Here is a 26,107-nt window from a genome sequence, read left to right on the forward strand (position 1 = left end):
ACGTCATATCTTTGAACCCTACAGTCCATCACCATCGGCTCCAAGTAGAGTTGATGGTAAGGTTTGTGCCTGAGGATCAGAAGATCCATTACATTACATTGTACAATCAGTCCAGAAACAAAGAATACACAACCGTATTCAGTACCGAAATGGCAATAGCAATGGTTTTCTCAAACTACAGAAATCAAAAGCCAGAAAATGCAATGTGACAGGAGATTTTCTGACAAATATCGCAAAGTTCCCACGTACCTATTTTATATACATCAAATTCGACACTGTCTTTTCATAAGGGCTTAACTGACATTGGCGATTTCTCTTCATCGATCATCTCTTTCGATAGTAATTAACTTCGCCAAATTAAATAAACATGTAATATTTCTTGTAAATGCACAAAGATATAGTGATTATTTATCCTACAGCACGGAATCATGTTACGAAAAGTGTATAAGTTTTATGCAATAATGCATAGACAGCAACGATGAAGAGAAATCGATGAATGCAGATAGGCCCTAATGAAAAATCAATGTCGAAATGTTGAAAACCCCGCTACAATAATGGCGGAAGTAACATGATCGATTTATTTTCATAAACCCTCTCTTCAGTAAATAAAGGTGACTAGCATCTTAAGTTTGATTTTTTTTACACGATGGCGCAAGGCTCCATCGCTGCGTTCTAAGCTAAAAAGTTCAATGAAACAATCTTGTCACCTTTTTTCATAAACGAGAAAGATAATTCGCTAATGTTACCGCAGACAAACAGGTGTAACACCAGAATTGTTTCCATCGTACATCGAAATAACGATCAGTTTTAGTATTTGGTAGTTAGCTAACGTCTCACTCGTGACGCTCGTATCGCTTTTGCTCGAATTTGACATTTGCGCACTTCCGCCACCTAGTTCGCAATTGGCCAAATACAGTGTTTTTAGCATTGGGGGTGAACGTTCGCGTGACTATGTTTTGAACTGATAATTGTTCCAGCTGTCTATTTGTCTGTGATGTTACTTACGCCCTTATGCTAACACACGCTTGAAATGTGCCTATACATGATATAAAACTTTTGACTTTTATTGTTCGACCCTTGAGAAAGAGCGAGACAGCACCAACACACGGTACACAGCAGAAGTCAAAAGAATTTATGACACGTAGAATAGGCTCATAGTGGCAATCACACTCTAAGGTATGGGTTGAGGTAGTTGTGAAAATCAGGGGTAAACAATATCTTTCGCAAAAACACCCAGAATCTAGATATATTTTATTAAGTTGGGTAATATTGCTGCCATATGCATTTCGATGAGTCTAAAAAGCTTTGTGTACTTTGCAAAAAAAACGAAAAAATTGTTTTTTTTTTCAAGGTAAAACAAAAAATGTGTTCTCAAGGTTAAACAAAAACTGTGTATGACGAGTGTATGCGAGTGTTTGTGTATTCAAATGACGTTCGTTCACTGCAGTGCAAAGTGTTTTTACCCAGGGTTAGCTATCGAAGTCTCCTTGGCAGAGTGGATCAAGAAATTTCCTACAGAGAGCCCGATTTGAAATGACATTTCTTCTCAACTGCGTACTGCGATCAAAGAAATGAAGTTTAACACGTAGAAAATTTTTTACCTAAATTTTGAGTTTACAGTACCCATAATTAAGTATATAGATTATTCTTTTAACCCAAATCCACTCGGTATTCTCTTTCTTCCTCACGAATGTTGTCAAAAATAGAGAGAGCCCAATAAGATACATTTGGGTAAATGCAACTTTTCTTATTTTTGTCTTAAAAGAACTCAATATTGCGTAAAATCAACCCAAAAGTGAATATATTTTTCTAATAAAGCCAAACTACCTAGTGAGTGCCTTGGAAATTTAGCCAACATTGCGTAATTGGGCTCAAATACGAAATTGCGTAGGAACAATTCAAAATTGAGTTAAATGCCATCTCCGTGCATGCATCAAGTTTGGCAATTACTTGTCTTTTAAACAGCAAATCAGCCTTAACTGGATGGAATGCGCGGTTCCATCAATTTAGAATACTTTGATCCCTGTATAAGTCGATACAGTGCTCGTTCGATTTTCGCAATATGACAAATACTTTCATGTTGCCTAAACCGAAAAGTTGATTTTATTATAACTGTTATCACTGAACATGCTAAGCCTCGAAAAAGTCCACAGAAAGATTGACATTAACAATATTGGTGACTGATCCGTGATACATTTTTTTATCGTGTTGCCAAAATCGAATAGTATAGTTGCCAAAAACGAACCGTGCCAGTATTTATTTCAGTTGCGTATGCAAGTTTACCTCCCTAACTCGATATTTTTACGATCAGTCCCAAATGTCCTGCACATATGAACAGATTTAATATATTGGAATATTATGATTATACTGATCATAAATTGAAGCTTGACAAGCTAATTCAGGGTGATCAAATATTAATTTTAAGATGGCAGTTCGGAAAGTTAGATTGAAATTTTACCATTATGCACATCAAAATTAGTTATTCGCATGTATTGAATATAATGAAATGTTCAAACCTAGAAAATTTCTTCTCTGTTAGGGAGAGTTGACTGTATAACATTTTCCCTTGTAGATCGTTTTTCATACATTTCAGAATTTTGCAAATCTGTTGACACGTTCCAGAGCCAACTGGTGACAAAAAAACACCATTGCAATTTTACTTGTATCTACAACTTGTAACATACAATACAGATTAATAAAACCAATGTAATGTAGTACTATGTAATTTATCTTTAAGCTGGTATAACAAAGTGAACTTTTCGATATACTGTAGAAAACTAAATGGTCCTTCAAGTCAAATTATCAGAACAGTAAAGTCGAAAACTAAAAACAAATGTTTTTGCATTTTAACTGATTGATGAAATATAGACTGAATGTTTATGTTTTCGATTATACTTTAATACCTTTAAACTGTTATAAACACGTTGTAAATTTTTTGAGATGACTGAAAAGTTATAGTGATATACAAAAAAAAAACAAAAAATATCTTGATTTGTCAACCATTAAACCCAACCAACCCAACCATGCATTTTTTCAATATTGGTGTGAAAATTGTAAATTTAATAACTGCTTATAATTTATAATTGAAAACAACTTGTTTATTAAACCATTTTATCTAGATATTGGTCATCCTATTGGCGAAGTATTTGGAGTTCAAGTCCTGCAATATCTTATTATATTATTTTTAAAAACTGTTGGTGCATCACAGGGCCACAGAGAATAAAAATCACAATGGATAGAATCCGAACAGCTTTGATACTACTATACTGGGTTACGCTTCTTAAGTCCTAGATTCTAACATATAGTCCAACCACTTTGGTAAAGAACAGTATCAATTACCGTGTCTATTGCTGCCTGAATTCCAAATGCAAACTTGTATTATATACGGATTGTGACAAACTTGGGAAATTCAAAGTCCTGTATCTTTTTAATTTGCTTCAATTACAACCTTCAAATGCTTTTGAAGTTCAAGAATATCCTTCAGAAAAGTGTGTAATCTATTTGCACTTACTTTTTCATTTTAGACAAAATATCGTACAAACATGCAAATAGATTTGAAACAAGATTTTGTGACATCACGTTACTGGTAAAATTCAATTCGCAATAAAATTTAAAAAAAATCTTCAGCACTATCACCACCTTTTCAATGATTTTGATCTTTGCCTAATCTATCTCAATGTACTAAAAATTTTGTTATGCGTACGACGAGTGTTTATTAACTTTTCGGGAAAATCAAAATTTGTTCAACAAGAAATCCTGTTCAGAAATGTCAAAACTTTCTGTGTACTTTTGAACAAATGATGATTTCTGTTTCTTAAATTCTGTCTTCTTGCGTGTTTTGTTTTTTTTTTTTTTAATTATCGCTCTTGATTTGAAAACTTGGACTTGGAAAAGGCAACTTTAGAATATATGTATTCATATACGGAGTAACTGAATCTGTGGAATTCACAAGAAACTGTCGAGTGTTTGAAATAGTGCCTTACACAACCTCGCTATGAGTATTCTTGAGCAGCGAGGTGTGGCAAATGATCAACATGAAGTGGTTTCATGATACACATTATGGTTAACTTTTAATATTCCAAAGCTTCTTCTACGGTCATCCCATTTCTCGGTCACATTCAAACGACTCGTTCTTCCTGTCTCTCAGAACTTGGGAACCCCTACCCCGTGGGCGACTACCCTGATGGCAAGCAGCGCGCGCGCCCCAGAAGAAAGAGCGAACCCGAAAAACCTCACCTCGCAGCAAATACCTACAACGTTCAGCTAGCACACAACCAGCGGCAAGCAGCAACAACGGCAGCGATCGTTGTTATACCCAAACGACAAACGCACCGGACAGACGGATAGACAGACCTGGCCTGAACCCGTCGTCGCTACCGATTTTATGCTCAGTTTGCGCTAGAAACTTCAACCGTTATGATTGATTAGAGAAACACGCGTCGCGTGGCGTCCTCATCGTTGTCGTCGTCGTCGGTTTTAGTTTGGGTGTCCTCTATCCAACGCTACACTACCGTTGTCACTAGTCATCGTCACATCGCACTCTACTCGGGTAGTTTCTGTTATCGTCGTCGGTGGGGCCAAAGGTAATTTCGTGTCCGTTGTGGTCAGGTGGAACCCGGACCCTTTTGGTCGCGGTTCACAGCGTTTAGGACCCGCCATTGAGTCGTGAGGATTGCGTAAAACGAATCTGAAAGTGAATATTCAAATCGTCGGAGTTGTTGGAGGACGCTGATGAGGTGCTGCTGCAGCGCCGTGCTAGAAGTCGTCTTGGTCGTCGTCGTCGTGGTTCGGTTGTCGTGGTGGCACGAAATGATTGCGGATAATTGAAAAATAATTATGCCGTTTGAAAGTGATTATCGAATTTGAGCCGATGAAGATTTGGCGGAAAATTGTTGTCTGTTGTTGGATGTGATGTAAAAAACCGGAGTGTGATTAGGTAGTGGTCTGAAAAAGGAAAGCAAAACGAAGTGCGGCGGTCAATGCGAGATGAAAAGGCGGAGACACAGAATGGACCTTTGCATACTAGGGTGTTCCAGAAGAGATCAATGCACGAAAAGTGGTACTCTACCCTAGAATGAAAGATATGTTTATTTATTGCATTTTTATAGAACAAATCATTTTTCGGAAAATCGTTTTGACGTTCTGTCAGATCCAGTGGCATTTTTATGACGATTCATAGTATCGTAAACTAAGAGACTAAAAGATACGAAACATGTTTTTGTCTCAAGTATCAAAATATCACTACTTACTCAATGTAGGGTTGCTGAATTCATTGCCTTTTTCAAAAATATTTTAGATATCAGCTGTTGAAAATGAAGAACTTGACGATATCAGTATGGCAATTTATTTTCTTAATTTGCCGCAGATCTCAAACTTTATGTGTTAAACGATACTTGTCAACAAATTTCATAATGTTTAAGATGTTCAAAGGTTATTTTTGATGATTTAGAAAAGTATTGTACCGTTTTGACTCATATTCCGAACACTTAAGACCAACAGTGACTTCAAATACATCTGATAGGCATAAATTAGCTGATATTAGTTGAAATTTTCAATTTCTTCGTAAATTTTAACTGTTAACTGTTGGGTGTGCCGATAAAATTGTTTATTTCAACTTGTTTGGTATTGTTTCACGTAAAAGTATGAAACAACATTTTGACTCAAATGTCGAACACTGTGTTTATTCTGTCTCATATTCCAAACACCTTGATTCAGCACGAATAAATCGTATTCAGATAAATTATTTCGCAAACAAATTTATCTGAGCTAGTTTTACTGGTCTCGAATTAAAGAATCATCACTACTCCCTTGTTATAAAATAGATTGGAAGACGTTAAAATTGAATTGCAATTGACTGCCATTTCATTGTAATTTGAGGACATATTTTAGCGAAACATTTCAACCAAATCACCATTCAAAAACCGAGTGTTCGGAATATGAGTCTGTTCGGAATTTGAGACAAAACGGTATTTTGCCATACAAGAAAAACGAAGAATTTTGTATGGAGACTGCAGGCATGTTAAAAAAAACGATTTAATCTAAGTTCAATCGTGCAATTTAAACCAAATTATATCGTGGGTTCGAATCCCGCTGGTCGACGATCTTTTTGTAAAGGAAATTTTCTCGATTCCCAGGGCACAGAGTATCTTCGTACCTACCACACCACATACACATACAAAAATGGTCAATCGGCAAAGAAAGCTCTCAGTTAATAACTGTGGAAGTGCTCATAAGAACACTTATCTGAGAAACAGGGTTTGTCCCAGTTGGGACGTAACGCCAGAAAGAAGAAGATCTTAAATGAAAGTTGATGTCTTATTTTGCATGCATGGTGGCTAAGATCACTGAAAGTTTGATACTTTAAATGTCATGTAAAAATCAATGGAATCAGTGTTTTATACAAATTAGAAAGCAATCCCAAATTTACTAGACATATAATTTGATCCTTGAGACACGAAAAAATGTCATTTTTGTTACGCTGTGCTATCGTGATGAATTTTTTAATAAATAAATTCTATTCTTTTGGATTTTTTGGGAAAATTTAATTCATTGTATAATTGGGAAGTTGATGTTATTAGTAAAACTAAGATCATTTCATCATTTTTTGTAAAGTTTATACAATTTAACCTCATTATCGAGTAACTGTACAAACTGGACAAAATGGTCATGGATTGACCTGAAATTTTCACCACAAATTGCAAGTAGCTTAGAATTTTCTGAGCTGAAAATTTAATTTTTTTCTTAAAAATAACTTTAAAGTTATAAAAAAGCTCAAAATTTAACAAAAATTATAAAATTTTGAATTAGAGTTAGGTGAGACAAAAGTTCGACCTTAGTGGAATAATTATTGTTTCCAGAAAAACTATTGCTGTGTGCGTTTGAAATGCAAATATCAAACGCGGTAAGATTTTTCACAAGAAATGCGGTGTAAAAGATAGATTTTTCTTGCTAGGGCGGCGGCGATTTATATAATCGTTGCTAGATGTCCTTTGTTTGTTTTGTTTTACCGCGTTTGGAGGATGAGAAATAAATGAATACCACACGGTGATGCAATAACACAGCGCAACAAAAACGACACTTTTGCGTGTCTCAAGGATCAAATCATGTGTCTTCAGTAGATTTGGGGTTGCTGAATCTGATGCCGTTCTCAGAAATTTCCCAGCACGTCACAATTTTTAGCTACAGGTCGCCAAAGTTGTATAAAACATTGGTTTTATTGATGTTTACCTAAAATTTGAAGTATATTTTATCAAACTTTTTTGTGATCTTATCCACCAAGCATGCAAAAGAGGACTTAAATTTTCGTTTTAGATATATTTTGGTTAATATTTCACGATTCAATTTAGATTAAACCGATTTTTTCAACATGCTTGCAGTCTCCATACAAAAATCTTCGTTTCTCTTATATGGCAAAATACAATACTTTTCTAAAACATAAAAAAATAGCTTTTGCGCATCAAAAGCATTATGAAAATTGATAATTAGTATTGTCATACACATAAAGTTTGAATTCTGTGGCAAATTATGCAAATAAATTGCCTTACAAGCTGGCAAACTTGCTTGCAAGTTGGCTGAAATAGTCAATTTTTGCATTTTCAACAACCAATATCTCAAAAACTAGACGTGCTATGATATTTCTGTAAACGGCAATTGATTCAGCAACCCTTAATTAAGTAAAAAGAAATATTTTGATGCTGGAGACAAAAACGTGTTTCGCAGTGTAATCTATTGGTTATAATTTTGCTGAGCAAACCTATGTTAAAATATTTGCAAAATCAATTGTAGGCAAAATCGATCGTCTGAAGCGAAATTTTGCTACAGCGGTGTTCAGTTTGAAAAGCAAAATGTTGTTATTTTTGTGACAAAAATACACTATATCAGCAATAAAGTGGAGTTTGCCTAAAAATACATATTAAGTTTTGACCAAAAAAATACACTTAATTGGGATTGTTGGTATATTATAGCAGTTATTCGCAAATTTTAATAAATATTAGTACTTTGAAAACTTTTTCTACAAGATCAAGCATACTTCACTAAATTAAACCCCAAAATGTGTTTTTTTTTCGCAATTTTCAACTTTTTACATGAGTTTTTATATGGATCGAACTTTTGCTACTAGTTCCAAAACTGCTGCCCATGCATTTATGCTAAAACTAATACACCTCAAAGTATCTTTACAATAGGCCTAGCAATGCCCTTACATGAAAAATCGTAATGATTTCTCTTTATTTTGTTCCATGTTATAAAAGTTGGATCGAAAGTTACAATTTTTTCGTCAAAAAGCAACAAATAGTCACAACTTCTACTAAACTCCATCGATTTCTGTAATTTTTGCAGTGAAAGTCTCTTATTTGAATAGCATTTGAACCACCATGGCATTTATAAGATTTGTTCAGAATTCAGCTAGAAATTTATAAAATAAACTTTTGTCCCACTTTACTTTGAAAATAATTTAATTAAGATTTTAAGAACAATATGCTCTTGTGCAAAATTATGCAATTTAATAAAACACACAAATATGAATATCAGTATTTTTCAGTAACAGACTTTTTTCAAAATAGAAAAAAATAACGGCATTTTTTCAAAAAGAGAGATTTGTAGTAAATCAAAAGTTTGTGCTTTCAATTGAGTAATATTCATGTCATTTCTGAAATGTGGTGAAAATTTCACATTAATCGGACGACTAGAAGACGATATCCATACTTTCAAATCTGACCATTTGGTATGAAAAACGGCCAATGGGTACTTCATTCTATCAAGTACCGTAATTTCAGGTGAAATTGGTGATTTTTCACGGTTTTTCTGGTTTGTTCTCTACGATATTGACATTACCAAACAACTGAATACAGGAAAAAAGTACGACGGTGAGCCTCATTGGCTCATGTATCGAAATTTCCATACAGATGCGATTTTAGTACTTAAAATCATCTTCAAAATAAAAAAATAGAGAACCCTTTTTCGGGGTGAAATTGATCACTTTATTTATTGTTAGGTTTGAAAACAACTATGCATACTAAATTTGTTTCCAAATATGCTCGCTAAATTCTTAACAATGCAATATTCATGAAAATAATAAACAATTAAAATTCAAAAACACAACAGAAAATGCATAAATGTAGGCAATTTTCAAAGGAATCTCTCGATATCCAACAATAATAAATAAAAATTTGAGCAAATTGGTACGAATATTGATGATAAAACCTGTTAGACGGATATATTAAAAAGCATCATTCCAAACTCTCAGGTTGACACCATGTCTAAATCTGTAATTAAAACTAAAAGTTAATAGATGCTGCAATATCACACCGAAAACTGTAATTTTACATTATTTTCATAGAAATAAGCATTCTTCAAAACAAAACAAAATTCAGAACACACAAGTCAGCAGTAGTTGAGGTAAACAACGTTTATTTTCTATATGTTACATTGATATGTGTGCTCTATTAGTAACAAATAAAATTGTGTGAGATTGTGATCAATTTCACCCGAATTTACGGTACTGTATACAATGTACATTTTCTATAATAAATTGTATAAATTTACGCGTATTCAAAATTTCTGGCGTATTCATTGTAATAATAAAAACAACTAAAAACATTTTACATCCAGAAAAATATGACTTTCAATACAATTATTTTTTGAATCGGGTTCAAAAACCCTAATCCTAATTTTTCATGTGTATATGTATAGAATGTTACCTCAATCAATAATAAAAAAAATGATATGTAAAGAAGTTATTAGCAAAGATCGTTCAACTTCAAATTAATTAACTCATTACGCGTGTTAAAGATGGATGAAATTATGAAAAATAAATCCACGTGCTTTACCAACTAAGTTACCTACTTTAGTAACTAAGTTCAACTTTAGTTTTTTTTTTTTTGAAAATTTTCAACGCGCCTATAAATTTGTGATGGTTTATGCTGAAAAAAGGCATTTCAAATGAGATCTTTTCTTATGGTCTTAGATAAATGGCCATCAGTTCAGAGAAAGTACCTGTTAATATCAACACGAAGTTATTAAAAACCCTAAAAACAGGATCTCTTGAATTGTGATAAAAGCATACCCGAATAGAATGTGATTTTCTAAATCTTGTTAAAATGTTACCAATTTTTTTCAAATGATTTTCAAATGATTTTGTTTTTCATAAAATTCTGATTACAGTTTTTGGTAATCTTTTCCTAAACCTGAATCTAACTTCAAAATTAGATGTTATTTTGATATTTCAAAATCCAGATTTAAGTTTCCATGAACCGATATCCCAAGGCTAGATATAGGCTCATTAAACCATACCAAAGAAAATATTTCTTGAATACCATGATGGTTCCCAAATATAGTCATTTCTATTACTAGAAATTTTCATGAGTCATTTTTTTTTATTTCGACTCTTAGAGGCTAAATGCACTCTTTGGTATATTTTTACCATTATCACGAGAAAAATCCCTCAAATAAGCACCATTTACAAGATTGAGTAAAATGTAAATTTTACAATTTGACAAACATTCAAGTTGATTGAATTGTATTGTTGAATAATAATAATGCACGATTCTTGATGTGATAATATGATTTATAGACAACATAGAATCATATTGAATGCAGGACAGCATAAATTGCAAATTAACGATTTTCACTTAAAAATAATTATGAGATGGTTATAAATATTATGTACTTAAACTCAATGTGTCGTTGATATTGTTTGGTTGGATTATTGTTTCAAAATTAATATTTTGGGCAATTTAATAATATATTAAATTAATTACCGTTCTGAAAAAGCAGCCAAGTAAGCAATTAACATTGCTTATAAAGTTGCTCATAAAAAATGTCACTGGAATCCAAAGATGGCCGTCAAAATGACCGTCCTACATTCTTCTTCAATTCACAAGTTTATAAGTCATATCATCAAGAAACTTAAAACTCTACATTTATATTGCAGATCTGCATTCCACACTGAAAAGATTTTTTGCTCAAAATATTTGACAGATTTAGACTCAACAGAACATTCGAGGCAAATTAAGATTTACTAAAACTGACATATTGCATCGTGTTAAACTTCAGAATTATATTCGAACAAAATCAAGTATAATTGTTCACCATTACCAACAACTCAATTCTATCAGTTAAAATCAATTAAAATTATTGTTTCTTGAATGTTAACTGTTCAAAAATAAAATTTAAATTAAATTTAAAATATTTGGGGGCCTTCTTTAGCCGAGTGGTTAGAGTCCGCGGCTACAAAGCAAAGTCATGCTGAAGGTGTTTGGGATCGATTCCCGGTCGGTCCAGGATCTTTTCGTAATGGAAATTTTCTTGACTTCCCGAGGCATAGAGTATCGTCTTACCTGCCACACGATATACGAATACGAAAATTGGCAACTAGGGGTCATGCACAAATTACGTCACACTCTAAGGGGGAGGAGGTCAAGCCGTGCGTGACAATACTTACAAAATTTTTGGAGGGCTCGTGACAATGGGGGGGGTCAAAAAAGTTGAAATTTAGCGTGACATAATTTGTGTACCATTCCCTATGGCAAATAAAGCTCTCAGTTTATAACTGTGGAAGTGCTCATAAGAACATTAAGCTGAGAAGCAGGATCTGTCCCAGTGAGGTCGTTAATGCCAAGAAGAAGAAGAAGAAGATTTCCCTAATTTACTCAAACAGCAATACCTCGGCCTTTTGACAGTCCCAAGTAACATTGGTAGCTGAATAACAGCTTGTTCAGCTAAAATAATGTTTATACAGCCTCTTCTCAGATGACCAATCTTTTGTTCATCTGCCAATGTGACCTTGAGTATTTTATCAATCATTTTTCACAAAAATAATCGTTGTAAATAGTGCTATGACATTGAAGGTTTCAGAATAAAAAAAACTACTGATATTTTAGGTTTTATATTTTGTAATAAATAACATGATAAACCGATTTTTATATGGTTTCAAAAGTTCTGTGGACATGAAAATTAAATATTTTTTCCTTTTATTTGGTTTTCATTTACTTATACGTATTCCACTGGACAGCTCGAAGATTTTTTATTATAGTTTTGAGATGTTATACCGCACAAGTGCCCAAGCATACTCACGGAAAAAATATATTTTCAAAAATAAAAAAGTTTTGAAACCATTTTCACAAAACTTCAAAATATGAAAAATTTTATCAAAACCATTTTTCATAACTCGATCTGACGGAACCTCTGAACGATTTTCAAGAAAATTTATTAGTTCTACAAAAAATGCTATAAATAAGAAAACCTTACATTGTAGGATTGAACACCATGACTTTTCAAACATTTATATTTTCTGGAACACCCTAATTGCATCCCCAACTATAGGACATTCAAACCCTAAATGGAGACCACGCGTGGACCCAGAAAAAACGGACACAATCGGGGACCGATTGGAGGGCTCGAGTTTCTTTCGTCTGTTTGGAAATTTAATGGAAACAATTACCTTTTGGCTGGCGGTTGGCTAGGTTGCGTTTTTTTTTTCTCCTGGGTGAATCATTACGGACGGGGGTAACAAAAGTCCCACTGAAATGGATACAATTCCCGGCTGGACTGCAGATTACTGATTATGTGCGGCCGTTTTCGCGTTTCAGCCCTGTCTTGTCTGGTGGCCCCTTCCTCTAGCAGACAAACTCTGGAATGCGGTTCTTGGGTGGTTTTTCGAAAAAGTGCACCTGCTGATCGGGCGGTTGGTTGGGTCGTTCTCGATAGCTTAATAACCGGTAGCCAGGTAGCGAGAGAGGCGGTTGTTGTTAATGGGACCCATTTTGGCACCATGGCGTAATTTGGAAAATGCGAATAATTTGACGGAAGTGAGCCGGAATTTCTGCGTTAGACGATGATAACTCAATTGAACGCTCGAGGCTTTGGTTAGTTTCGTTACGTTTGTTGTGCAATGTGGTGCTGGCGAGCGCAAGAGAGAGGAAGGAAACTTGCAAGTTATCGCGTATCTGTGTGCCCTGAAGGGTTCGTCGCTGTTACTCAGTCAATTGTTTGCGTCACGCTGATCTACTAGGTGAAATAATATTTCTGGTGCTTTTTCTGCACTTCAGTAGTGAAAACAAATAGTTTGCAATGTGGTGGTGCAATTGTTCAAATGTTCCATACAAAAAGGTTTTAGTTTTATTGATGAATGAATGAAGTTCAGGATTAAGATTACTGTTTGAAGTAATTACTGAGGTTCTTAATCTTGGCATTACGTCCTCACTGGGACAGAGCCTACTTCTCAGCTTAGTGTTCGTTCAATGAGCAAACCGCAAGCAGCAAAAATGCCATTTGCGCATTCGTATATCTTGCGGCAGGTATGATGATACTCTATGCCCAGCGAAGTCAAGGAAATTTTCATTAGGAAAGGATCCTGGACCGACCGGGAATTAAACCCAGACACCTTCAGCATGGCTTTGCTTCGTAGCCACGGACTCTAACCACTCGGACCCGCATTGTCAATATTAAGTTTTGTTTGCAAAGAAATATTAACATCAATATTTTTATCGATACCTATATGTTTCATATGTATTCCAATCGGCTCGAAAATAACTGAATGTGGAGCTGATAGGATTGAAAATCGCTTCATGGGATATTTGGAAAGTAACAAGGACATGTTCAAAATCGAAGTCAGCGTGATTAATCAGTTGGCTTCAAAGTTGACTGAAGTCGATAAGACCAAATTAATCGTAGAAGGGTTTCTAGAAGAGGAAAAACAAGCTGGGCTATCAGGGATTTGAATTAAAAATATCCTGAACAGCACTCACGAAAAAAAAATCTGTTGATCCAAAAAAACTTTATGAAATTCGTTAAGGTTCATTCGTTTTTCAAATTACTTAAATGTAGGTATCGAAATATGATATAACTTAACATCAAATGAATGCCCATCGAAATGGAATGCTTGAAATTTATTCGTTGCTTTGTTTGCGCAACATCAATTAACCGCAGTTTTCAACAACCTCCCCATCTTCAAACAAACATTATAAACCAGACAAACAAAAAAACAGATTATCTTACCAACCGCTAACTCGAATGAATAAAAAAAAAAAACTATCACTAATCGCATCAATTAACCTGCCACCGTGCAGCGCGAACAAACGTATGTTTTCACCTTATGCGCCGTAGTGCGCGCGACATCATCATCTCGCTCTCGAAACGAGCCGAATAAAAACGCCATCGATAAACCGAATTTCCCACGCCACAATAAAGAGCAGTCCGTAACTTTTTTTAATATCTTTCCGCTTCTGTTACCCGCGCCGCCGGTCCAAATGGGGTTCTTGTCAACTCCCAAGATCTTCCAGCAATCTCGATCCGTGCAGCATCATTATGCTCATCAGCGCCTGTCGACGACGACGACCGACGACGACGAAGACGTCTTCTTTCGCCTTAACTTCAAATCGCTCAGCTTCCTTCCAGACAGACGAAAGAAACAGTGCTAATTGATTGTAATATCCATTGGTCGGGTCGTTTCCGCAGCAAATGTGACAGTTTTTCTTTGAAGAGCCTCTCTTCTCTCCGATCCTCCACAGTTGTTACGGGTGCATTTAACGGGCGGAAAAATGCCAAAATATAATAAGACAAACAATGTTGACAATGTTTAAAATTGATGGTGTTGTGATTTGAAATTAACGACCGCGCGTAACTGCTGCACGAAACCAGCTGCCTACGAGTTGACCGAATTTCGCGCAGAGCTGCCAAAAGGTCTTCCAATCAACTCAACAAACTACACTACAGCTGGCGGAGTCCGAGTTGTCGCCGTAATCATGGCCCTGGCTTACGTGGACATGTCATCCGTTATCGAAGTACAGGTATTTATTGTGTTGGGGTTTGCTCGTGAAATCTCCAACTTCCTATGCATGGACGTAGCTAGAGGAGGCAGAAGGAGGCTTTCCCCCTTCGGAAAACCGAAAAAAAATCAAAATCAGCTGGTTTATCACGAAGTCATTTTTTATTAATTATCTTCAATAATCATATTCATAAAAAGTTGCGTAATGATAGAGTAAAGTAGGGCAAAAAGATCGACCTTAGTGATATGATAAATATATTAAGAAATATAACGGTTCAAAAGTAATAAATACCACTGAGTGGAGCTTCAACATGTCCAGCTTATGCTGTCTTGCTAGAAACTTTGAATCACCCCTTTTTGACATTTGTTGCCTTCACTAGTTTTTTTATGGTTCGATCAAAGTAAGCTTATTCAACATCAAAACTGTTCATGTTCATAAAGCAATGTCAAAAAGTGCAGTCTTGTTATCAAGAAATGTGTACCGTAAAACGGGGTAACTTTGATAGTTTTTTCGAAGAAAACTTGAATATTTTTGCATGCTGTTTCAAAGATTTACAATTTATATTTTTAAAACAAGTACTGGCATCCAAGCTATCGATTACAGTCGATAAATTGGCAAAAGATTTATTTTGAATGGATATATAATTTTTCATATAACCGAAAGTCGGTTTTCTGTTTTGGGGTAACTTTGATAATGGAGTATGATTCGAACAAAATTGAATGAATAACGAACATTTGTAGGGCATTGCATACCTCTAGGCGTTTAACGTTATATGGAAATTTTTGACTTAGATTACAAAAATGGTCCCAGTTTGTGAAAATGCTTTACGCTAAGAGATTTGAGACCGTATTCAAGTTCTATGATAACTAGGCTGTCAAAGATAAGTGGCCAACTATTCAAAACTACATCAAATAGTGAACGTTAAACAGTTTGTTTGTAAGCGTTTCGAAAATGCTAAAATTGTGTGAATTTTTTAAATTCGTATTAAAAGCCTAAAATGTTCTTGATTCAAAAGGAAACCGCTTTTACATGAAGTGTCATACTAATATTCTTTAGTTTTGCATTCGTTTTGCTTAACTGATTAACAGAAATTATGATATTTCGTTTAGTATGTGGTGGGTTACGCACTATCAAAGTTACCCGCATTATCAAAGTTACCCCGTTTTACGGTATCGATAAACTTTAAATTTAATATTTTATTCGAATAATCTGATTATTTTAGGTTGGCAAATATAAGTAACAGAGGAAATGGTCCAGATTGATGCTGGAAAAAAATGTGGCATTACCATCAGTACGCTATGGAGTTGAAATATAAGTGCAAATGATTTCTCCATGTAATACGTATGCGCCATTTTCTTCATTAAAACTTCTACTAGAAGAAATAAGGCGGCATCCACAAATTACGTAACGCTCTAGGGGGAGGGGGGAGTGGGATCAAGCGTTACGGCTCATACAAAAATTTAAAAATTTTCATACAAAAAGCGTTACGGAGGGGGGGAGGGGGTCAAAAATTTCCAATTTTAGCGTTACGTAATTAATGGACGCTGCCTAAGTGAATAAATAAATTAAGTGGACATTTAGAGGACCTTTTAAGATCGACCGCAGCGATACTTGACCGTTTTACGAATTATTGCTTTCGTTATGTTGCGCTCACAGAGGCGTATCAACAAAACGTAATAAATAGGGACAATCGAAATTCGCAATTTCGCCGAAGCCGCGAAATCCGCAAAATTTGGCTTTCGCCGCGAAATTCCAAAAATCCAACTAAATGCCGCGAAATTTGTTAAATTTAGAGAATTTATATGACAATGCCAGTAAATTCAGGATGTTTGCTTATGAAAATGGGTTCCATTAGAAATGTTCTAATCGTTTAGTTTCAAGTTGGATGGTTTTCTGATTTTCTTGTGTTTTAAATTTTGCATTGACAATACAGTCATCTCTCCCTTACTCGATATTGAAGGGACCATCGAGTTAAGGAGGTATCGAGTTACAGAACAAAAAAGCAGTGCAACTGCGTTCCAAGGGACCATCGAGTTAGCCATGAAAACCAACTTTTACTATGGTTCTCTAACTCGATATCAAGATACGGAATATCGAGTAAGGGAGAGTTAACTGTATAATATGAAACTTATCATCTAAATTTGAAAAATAAAAAATAACTTTTTATGAAAATCCGTTGTATTTACACATATAAAGAATATTTTCACTGTAAACATGCATTTTCATGTTAAACGTGGTCAAAACTATGCGACCGCGACAAAGCCGCGAAAATTTAGTTTTATCGCTTGGGTCACCCGCGAAATTTCCAAAATTTTGCCGCGAATTTCCATTGTCCCTAGTAATAAAATATATAGTATATCCCCAATACATGCATAATCGCCCCACAAATGTAGGACGTTCCGATCTTTATAAAGTTGAAACGTCGGATGATATTAAGTAATTCCGGTAATTAATATGTTTGAACAAACCCACGCCCAAGTAAGCCGCAAACGGGAATGGTTAAACCAACATATCGGTGATGAGAAAAAAAAAATCAATGAACTTCTTCCCTTCCGTTTGACAATATGTATAAATTGGAAACCATGGACCCGTTTTTTCTGATTCTGCACTTTTTCTGAAATGCAGAAAAGCCGAGCCAACAAATCTACTACGCAAAAAATGTTATTATGAATCCTATTCCTTTGAATTATTTTCAAAATTTCATTGCCTACTAAGACTAAACCATAAAATCTGGTGACAAGAAATGTCAAAATCGAATCACCCCCTGCAGCGTAAAAAGCTGGATTGGCTATAATGTTGCAGAACAAACTTGTGTCAAAATGTTTATCCACTTTTGTTTATAACAGTTTCAAAATTGATTGTCTTAAACAAACTTTTGCCTAACAAAAGTTCGCTAACTGAAACACAAAATATCGATACTTTTGTACCAAGAATACTTATTACTCACCAAACGCAAAAGAGCTCTTTTGCTTGTAATCCCGCTAATTTACGAGAATCGCGTATCAAAACAGGAAATTATTCGGTCAAGTCAAAATGTGTATACTTCATTACTTAACATATAGTCCTTGTGATAAAGTGCGAAAAAGTTTTTATTTTAAATAAAATTTTGATTTTCACAGAGCCGAAAAAAGCTTCCAAACAAAGTGTGTCAAAACTAAGTGCCCACTTGGAGTTGCCTTCACTTTGCAACATTTTGCTTTTATTAGTCTGAAGGGTTTTATCACAAACATTTTGTTTTTTTTTGTTAAAAACTTATGAGACATTTTGACACGATTTGTTTTAAGAAATTATTGGTCAAAACCCGTTCAGTTATACTGTTTTACGTTCTACTAGCTATATAAGTAGATAAAACTGGTTTAATCATTCCTGTATTGAAGAATAACTTGAACACTACCAATAAAGACGCTTCTGGAGAGTATTCTACTGGTTTTGAATGGTGAATAGGTGAATAAATATTCGTGAATTATTTTTGCATAGAATTAAACTTTTAAAAATCCTCATTGACGAATAAAACATAAATAACCATAGATACATAGATGACCTGATTTTGTTAGCGCCCTTTTAAAAACTTCTTTCAGCTCCCCTTCAAAATGTAAGAAATTTATCAGTGTTTTTTTCTTGCCTATGTTATGCTTGGTAGGTTTAGCAGAATTGTAATAAATTTGGATAAAATTCTATGACCAAAAAGTTTCCGCGAAAAGGGTTGAAAAAATCTTGTCATTTCTGTAGAACATGTTTGTGATAAAAAAAAATCCATACAAAAATATTGATATGTGAAAAAACGCCAAGTAAGCACTTAGTTTTGACACACTTTATTATGCAATATTGTTTTCGCCTTTTCAAAATAAAAATTGTATTCCAAAATAAAAACTTTTCTGCTCTGGATCATAAAAAAAACATTTGTTAAATATGAAGCACAGACATTTTGACGGACGAATTTCCTGATTTGACACGCGATTTTTGCTAATTTGCGTGATAACGAGCGACGGGGGCACTTGATTTTGGCCGCGATTGTACATCAGCAATTTACATTAAGGTAATGGTTGAAATTTATGCAGACTCCACATACTTTGCTCTAGTTTCCTTTTGATTGAGCTTCTGAAAATATTCATACATTTTTACAAAGAATTAGGCCTTGACTTATCTTTACAAGGCAAAAAAGTCGCCCAGAATGGTCTGTTTAAACACTGACTAATTTTGCTTTGAATTTATCTAAAAACTTATCTTAAAATTAATCAAAAACGCGGAAAAGCAACTTCATAAATATTTGTAGTTACTTTTGTGAAGATTCCTTCAAAACGTTTTAAGATTCTGATAAGGATTGCTCCAAGTACGAAATTCACTAATGGCAGTTACTGACAATTATTTAAGAAATTTCTTCACGCATTCGCTTTCGAACTCGTCCAAGAATTACCGCCGAAATTGCTTAAGGAATTATTTCAAGTTCAAATTGTATCGTCTTAGAAAGAAATCACTCATAATTCTTTGAAAAATATATTTATTTTTTACCTACTGAGTAAGCGTTCAAGAAATTGTTTAAATTGCATAAATTTCTATGAAACTTGCGACGCATCCACTAAATTGTCTAGAGATACCTTTCTTTCTGAATGATTTGGAGAAGAACACATCCTGTCACATATTTTATGTGACAAAAAATGCTTTTCAAAAAGTTATGGTCACTTTGAGAAAAGGGAATTACATGGCCATATCAATCAATTAAATGCTCTGATTTTTCATAATAAAACAGGGTAAAAAAATGTTCATAATTTCCAATCATTGTTCTCAACTAGGATTGTCATGTCTATTATGGCTTAAACCAGCTGACGGTGTTTTGAAAATACCTGAAGGTCGTAGACACAAAAGTCAATTTGGACAAGTTCGATCCCACGACTCCCAATACGCTAAACTGTGCGCGTTTACCAACTACGCCACAGAACGGGTAACGATCATTTTTCGTTACCAATATTTTTTCATGACAGAAGCACCATATTATCAAAAATATAATTTATTCCTTTAATGAATTTCCTTGACGTCGTCAACTTAACAAAAAGGGTCCTTAAATGTTTAATGAAATCTTGTTTTTATTTGGTAACACGAGAGAGCATGTTACTGCAATTTCTTTAGCAATTTTTCCCGCTCAAATAACGGCTATATCATAATTAAACTTTAATCTAAAAATTGGGTCCATAAATGAACCTTGACACTTTTGATCATGTTTGACGTTTCGCTTAGTCGACAAAAACACCACAGGGGTTTTAGTCTTAACACTGGGGTTGTTCCTATCTGACATTTTGGAAGGGATACGGAAAACAAAATACACCCACAATTTAAGTTTAGGCCAAGGAGAGTGATAAAATCGAAAAAAAAACATATAAATGTTTTTTGGACTAAAACAAACGGAAACATTGATAAATTGAGTAAACATGTGTTTTTGGTCTAAACTTAAGCGTTTGGCACTAAAATTGGGACAGGGCTTTAGGACCATATTACACCTAGTATCTCACTTTCCACAAGGGTCTAGAAAAGTAGTAACTTTGTGATTACAAAATTAAACTTATTTGTAGTTCTGTGGAAAAAATCAAGTCTATTGCTCGCAAGAGAACAGAACTGGAGAACTTAATTTTCCTTGTAGTTCTCATATTAACTCGAACCAAAGCACAAATTTTATTTCATTATGATTATGATTATGAACTTCCTTCCACATGAATTCTACCATGGACAACTCAAAGCAAAAAAAATCAAAACAAAACTTCAGTATTTTGTCCAAGGAGGGAGTCGGACCCAATTCTCGGTACTTTTGATTCACTTCGGCAGTGGTTTTTTTTTTTTTTTGAAAACTACTGAACTCATATTTGGTCACAATATACGTCGTATTGAAGTGCTCCTTATTGCAAAGTTTCAGACGATTCTGCCGAAAAAAAAAACCTCCATGCCAAAGTGACACATGGAAGTGCCCAAGTAACTCTGCACCCTATTTCATCCATTATGACTACAGAATTTGATCCGAATATTTTTTGGTGTTGCCATAAAATTCTTAGTCCAAGAAGATTCTAAAAGGATGTCTTTTGAATGGCTGTGCTACTTTTCCCCGAATGCAAGTTCCCCGAATGTCGTTTCCCCGAATGCCAGTTCCTCGAATGCCAGTTCACCGAATACCCCGTTTTCCCGAATTACCCACTTCCCCGAAAAGTTTTTGTCACTCATATTTGTCATAACTCTATACACTTCAGGATGGTGAAGGTACTAGTCATCTAATGTGCACCCTTCTTTATTTGATTGGCGGTTCTTACAAGTTTTACCGTCCTCAGAATTTTAGGCAACATGTGTAAGTCGAGAATGGCCAAATACTTCCTTCATTTGATTGATTATCGTGCTTTCTAAATGGTGAATTGCTACTGAAAACGATTATAGCATCTGTTTGAACTGCTCCACTTTTCTGGCAAAAGGGTCATTCGGGGAACTGGCGTTAGGGGAATCGACATTCGGGGAAAAGTAGCACAATCCTTTTGAATACTTTTATAGGCGTACGTTTTCCGATTCTTTTATGAATCATTCGAAGATTAACCTCCTGATGTTATTTTAGGAACTACAAAAAAAAAGTTTCTTAACAATTTGTATAGTGATCTCAGCAATTTATTATTCTTTATTTTTCAAACCCTTCTTTGGTATTCTTCCGGAAAACAATAGTCCATTTTATGAAACGGCAACACTGATGACATTTCTGTTACTTTCAAACGTTACGACACCGCCTTCTGTCAAAATTTCATTCATAAAATAAGCGATCAGCTGATCAAAAATGTCTCGTAAAATGGACTATATAAGAATTTGTTCATAACTGTGATCCTCCAAGTATTCTTTCATCATTGGTGTAAATACGGGGGGCACGGGGATCTAAACCCCCATAGAAAATTTAAAATCTCATGACTAGTATGTATCTTGGTTAATAGGCTGACCATGCGTACCGTATTTAAAGGGACAGTACCGTTTTCATCCCTTCGACGGACTGTCCCGTCGTTTTATGGAAAATGCTCGAATTGTCCCGTATTTTAGGAAATGAAGAATTAGCACATAATTTTCAGCACCAGTAATAAAAACAACAAACTGCTTTTAGAAATATTTCAGAGTTTATTGTCTTACTCATATATTTTCCAAGCAATTATTAGTTTCTCAAACAGAGTTAAACTTGATCCGTAGACAGTATATGCTTCTGCTTAACTGTTTGCGTTTCTTTACTCATATCCCAAGCAACCAAAAGTTCGGATTTTACTTGAGAAGTGAACTCAGAAGTTCACATCAGGTTTGAATTTTGCTCCATTGAACTTTATTGCTGATTAAAAGACGATGCAATTTCAAACTGAACTTCATTCTTAAAAACAATCCGTATATACTTGTTAAATACTTTAAAGTACATATAAAGTTGCATAGTTTCTTTCAAAATAACTTGAAAGTTCAAATTAGGTTTACCAAGAACCCGTTTAAAACTTGAATACAGAGTTCATTCAAGGTACTAACCGTACTTAAGTCGAACTTCTCTCCTACACGCAGAAAATTCTTGCATGATTGACATAACTTTTCCGATAGTTGCTTTAACATGCCAGGATACAATTGTTACAAGCATATTTTCGGTGCTTCTAAACTGACAGTATGATTTGCCTAATCGCTTTTGCGTTTGTTTCTGTCTTCCATCACATGATTATTTCAATTATATTATTGTTGAATTAGCTTTCCGCAAATTTTTACCTTGAAACGTTATGAGCTGTACCGCGAAAAACCGCTGTTTACCAACAAGCGATGTTGGAATAGATGTAAGTTAATGCGCTCTCACTCTCAAGATAGTGGTTTGAATTCCTGCTCCCATTTTTATTTACATTTTGTCGCATTTTTTCAATGTCGATAAAGAAGATTCGTGTCGGTTTTGACAACACAACATCAACAATAATACCATTGTCATGATTGTATATTAATATTGAGTCAATCATATCTATGGTTGATTCAATTATTTTGTGTAGTTGAACCAATCATACCAAATAGTTAAACCTAGCATAGATATTGCTGAATCAATTTTAATGTATGGTTGACTGAAATCCAATGTCAAATATGATTGATCTATCAGCAAATATGATTGACTGGACAATTCTTTTTTCTCCGTGTACTTGAAAATCGAAATAATGTTCGAAATAAGATTTCACAGCGACTTGATACGGATCGATCTGAACTTGCTGTGAACTTCAAGCAAGCCGTTCACTTTACTTGCAAACCGGACCTGCTGTAAACTTTTTCTACACTTGAGAGTTATTTATGATCTGGAAAAACATTTTGATCAATCAGACTAAAAATGAACGTAATCTACCGTTTAACATTGCCACAGTTTCACATTATCACGATAAAAAAAATCGTTGCCTTTTGGAAGCAGTAAGTATTGCTTGAACAAACGCACTTCATAGCACAATGAAAGAGTCTTATAATGTCGCTGTACTTTATTTCACGAGCCTTCGATCATATTCATTGAATAACTAGGATTTCACTTTATCAAAGAGTTCACCTACCTGCATCTTCCCATGCTTTTAATAAATTCATTTTGATGGGAGAATTACAGCACTGCTCCTAGCAGGGTCCAATGCAACAGCTTTATCTGCTCCATATATTCTGTTGTCCTGAATGTTCTCGTCCTAATTGGCACAGTTGATTTCAGTCTCAAAGCTGATAATCTCTGGAGGGCTTTCACTTATATATGGACTTGAATTTTGCATTTTCAAGACACTTATTTCAATGAAAATAGAAAACCTGCGAAAACAAAACAATCTGAGAACTGTCAAACCACGCAAGTTCAAAAGAACTTCCTAGTGAACTTGTTTGAACTCTAAAGTGTCTATTAAGTTCTATGTGAACTTCGAAGAGAAGTTGAAGTTCACAACAAGTTTCGAAATGGAAACATTGAAGCACATACATAAGAAATCAAGACATCACGTTATTTCGTAAGCAACAACACAACGCGTATGTGGAGCAGCGGTATGTACTATAGAATCAACGATGACGACTTGAGTTCGAGTCTTGTACCAAACATTGAGAAACAAATAAACATTGTAGCTAAAAAATCTCCAAATGGCAAGTCATAAAAAAACGTCTGATCGAAAATGTGACACGGCACATCGACAGAGAGAAGATTATTTTTTTTATTTTCGTCATCCTAATTGGAGTTTCTTTTTGAGCTGAATTACATTCTTTACAGCAGCTTAAAGGAACGTTTTGTGAACTTAAGTTCGGATAATTACTTAAAAAGTGCGCTGTATAGAACTCTGTCCATGATCTTTCGATGAGCTGATTAAGCCTAAACATGCTCTTTTATCCGAACTATTGGTTGCTTGGGATTTATGACAAATTTTGGTGGATTTGGAAATATGTTTACGCATTTTCATAAGATAATTGTTCATATAATACCTAAAATAATTCAGATTCAATAGAAATATTTTCGGAAAAATTTCGTGTGCAATAGCATAAAATTGAAGCTGAGTTACCAAAACATGGGAAGACCCATTTTGAAAGTGAGTCCAGCAAATGAACGTACTTTCAATCTCCTACAATTGTTTTTTACAAAATACCTTGTTGCTTCTTAGAACGCTTGAGCCATAATTTTAGGTCAATGAACGATACCATGTTTAACTTAAATTTTTCAAATAGCTTTTGCCATTCAATTCAGTTAAAAACATAAATCAAAGAAACGTTCTAATCAATCAATCTATTAAACACTGTAAATTATATTGAACAACGACTATGTGTAAATTATATCGAAGAACAACTATGTGTTTACTTTTTATACGCAGTTGATTGGTTTAACTGTTTATAAATTGGATATTTCAATAAAGTAATGAAGTGTTAGAAAAAATTACGTTTTAATTTGAGAAATTGAGTAGTGTAACGATTTTTTTAGGAATGTCTTAAAAAGCGCTGCTTCTTAGAAATCAAAGAATGAGCTTCCAGGTTGTTGAGAAATTTTTAATGAATCATACAGACATGTAGCTTGGGATTGCATAATCTGGTTCTGCCACTCTTCCTCGAATAGCGGTTCCCCGAATGTCGTTCTCCTAACGCCAGTTCTCAGAATGCTAGTTCCCCGAAAACCCCGTTTCCCCGAATAGCTCTAGTCCTAACACTCATAACTGTCATAACCTTTTGCATTTCAAGGTGGTGGACAATATGTATTTTTGGCATTATGTATTTAGTCGAGAATGATAAAATATCTCCCTCTTTGGTAGCTTATCGATCTCTCTTATTCAACACCATCTCACTACCCGAGCAGAAGCAAAGTTCTGACCATTAAATCGAGATATTGATTTGATTGACATAAGAGATTGACATTAACATAATAGATCTGAAGAAAATATCAAAACTTTATTCCTGGAACTTCTGAGCCATAGCTAAATTTGATGCTGGAAGATCTAAGGAATAGCTCGCTGATATTGGTGAGATCTTATAAACGCTAAATATGACATGCTGAGCGTATTCCAGGAGTAAACTTTAGATATTATTTTCAGATCTTTTATCTCGTATATCTATCAAGTTAATAACCCTTTTATATGTCCATATCGAAATTTGCTATTACTAAACTTTTTTCGCCAGCTCGGGTAAATTACTATTAGTATTAGTAAAATACTATTATTGCACTTTCTTTGAGCTGCATTGCTTTACGAGGGGACGGATAGTTCCGGGAAATGGCTTAGGAGAAACGGGCCATTGTGGGACTGGAATTCGGGGAAAAGTAGCACAATCGCATAATCTCTGTCTTTTAAATTTGACCCGATTTTGTTTTTCATTTGTCCCGTTTTTATCTGGTTGGCTTATGGTCAGCCTATTGGTTAACCTTCCGGTCGTCGCGCGATTTTTGTAACGCGAGTAGTCGCGCGTTGTACTTTGTACAACACCCTTGGTTTTGCGAATATCCCGAATTTTTGAAAAAAACCTTCAGATGCATTGTATCTCCTGAAAAATCGGATATATTCAAGACAAGATCTCTGGGAGCACCTTCTGAGAAATTTCTTAATGAGTTCTCAGACTAATTCTTTGATAAAATCTTAAGAACTACTGGAGATTTCTTCAAAGCATTTCATGGAAAAACATTTTCTAAAATTTCCTCATGAATTCTTGAGCAAATATCTTGTAATTTTAAAAGTAGTACGTTCTATAGAATACCTTAGATTTTGCCTAAAATGTTCTCAAGGTTTTAGCCTAGAATTGTTGCAAGTTTCTAGACAAATATGTGAAAGAATTCATGGAGAAATCTCCACTAGAACCCCGAGATAAAGTCAGGGTAAATCCCTTCTCTAGAGAACTCTTTACAAGATGCC

At 34.7% G+C, this 26,107-nt stretch overlaps 1 protein-coding gene across 6 annotated transcripts in view; it reads left to right on the forward strand.

The window, feature by feature from the left end:
- LOC5568514 (transcription factor AP-2-epsilon) overlaps positions 1-26,107 on the forward strand; it is a 213,147-nt gene that overhangs the window by 163,460 nt on the left and 23,580 nt on the right. The window contains exon 1 of one of the 6 annotated variants that reach the window (XM_001652292.2): positions 14,399-14,786. The exons of the other annotated variants lie outside the window; for them this stretch is intronic. Coding sequence (XP_001652342.1) covers positions 14,742-14,786 — 45 coding nt within the window. The 5' untranslated portion in view covers positions 14,399-14,741. Of the gene's footprint in view, positions 1-14,398; positions 14,787-26,107 lie in introns of those variants that run through there. 6 annotated transcript variants of the gene reach the window in all.

Source organism: Aedes aegypti, chromosome 3 (genome assembly GCF_002204515.2).
Source record: "Aedes aegypti strain LVP_AGWG chromosome 3, AaegL5.0 Primary Assembly, whole genome shotgun sequence".
In the NCBI taxonomy this organism is placed as follows: domain Eukaryota; kingdom Metazoa; phylum Arthropoda; class Insecta; order Diptera; family Culicidae; genus Aedes; species Aedes aegypti.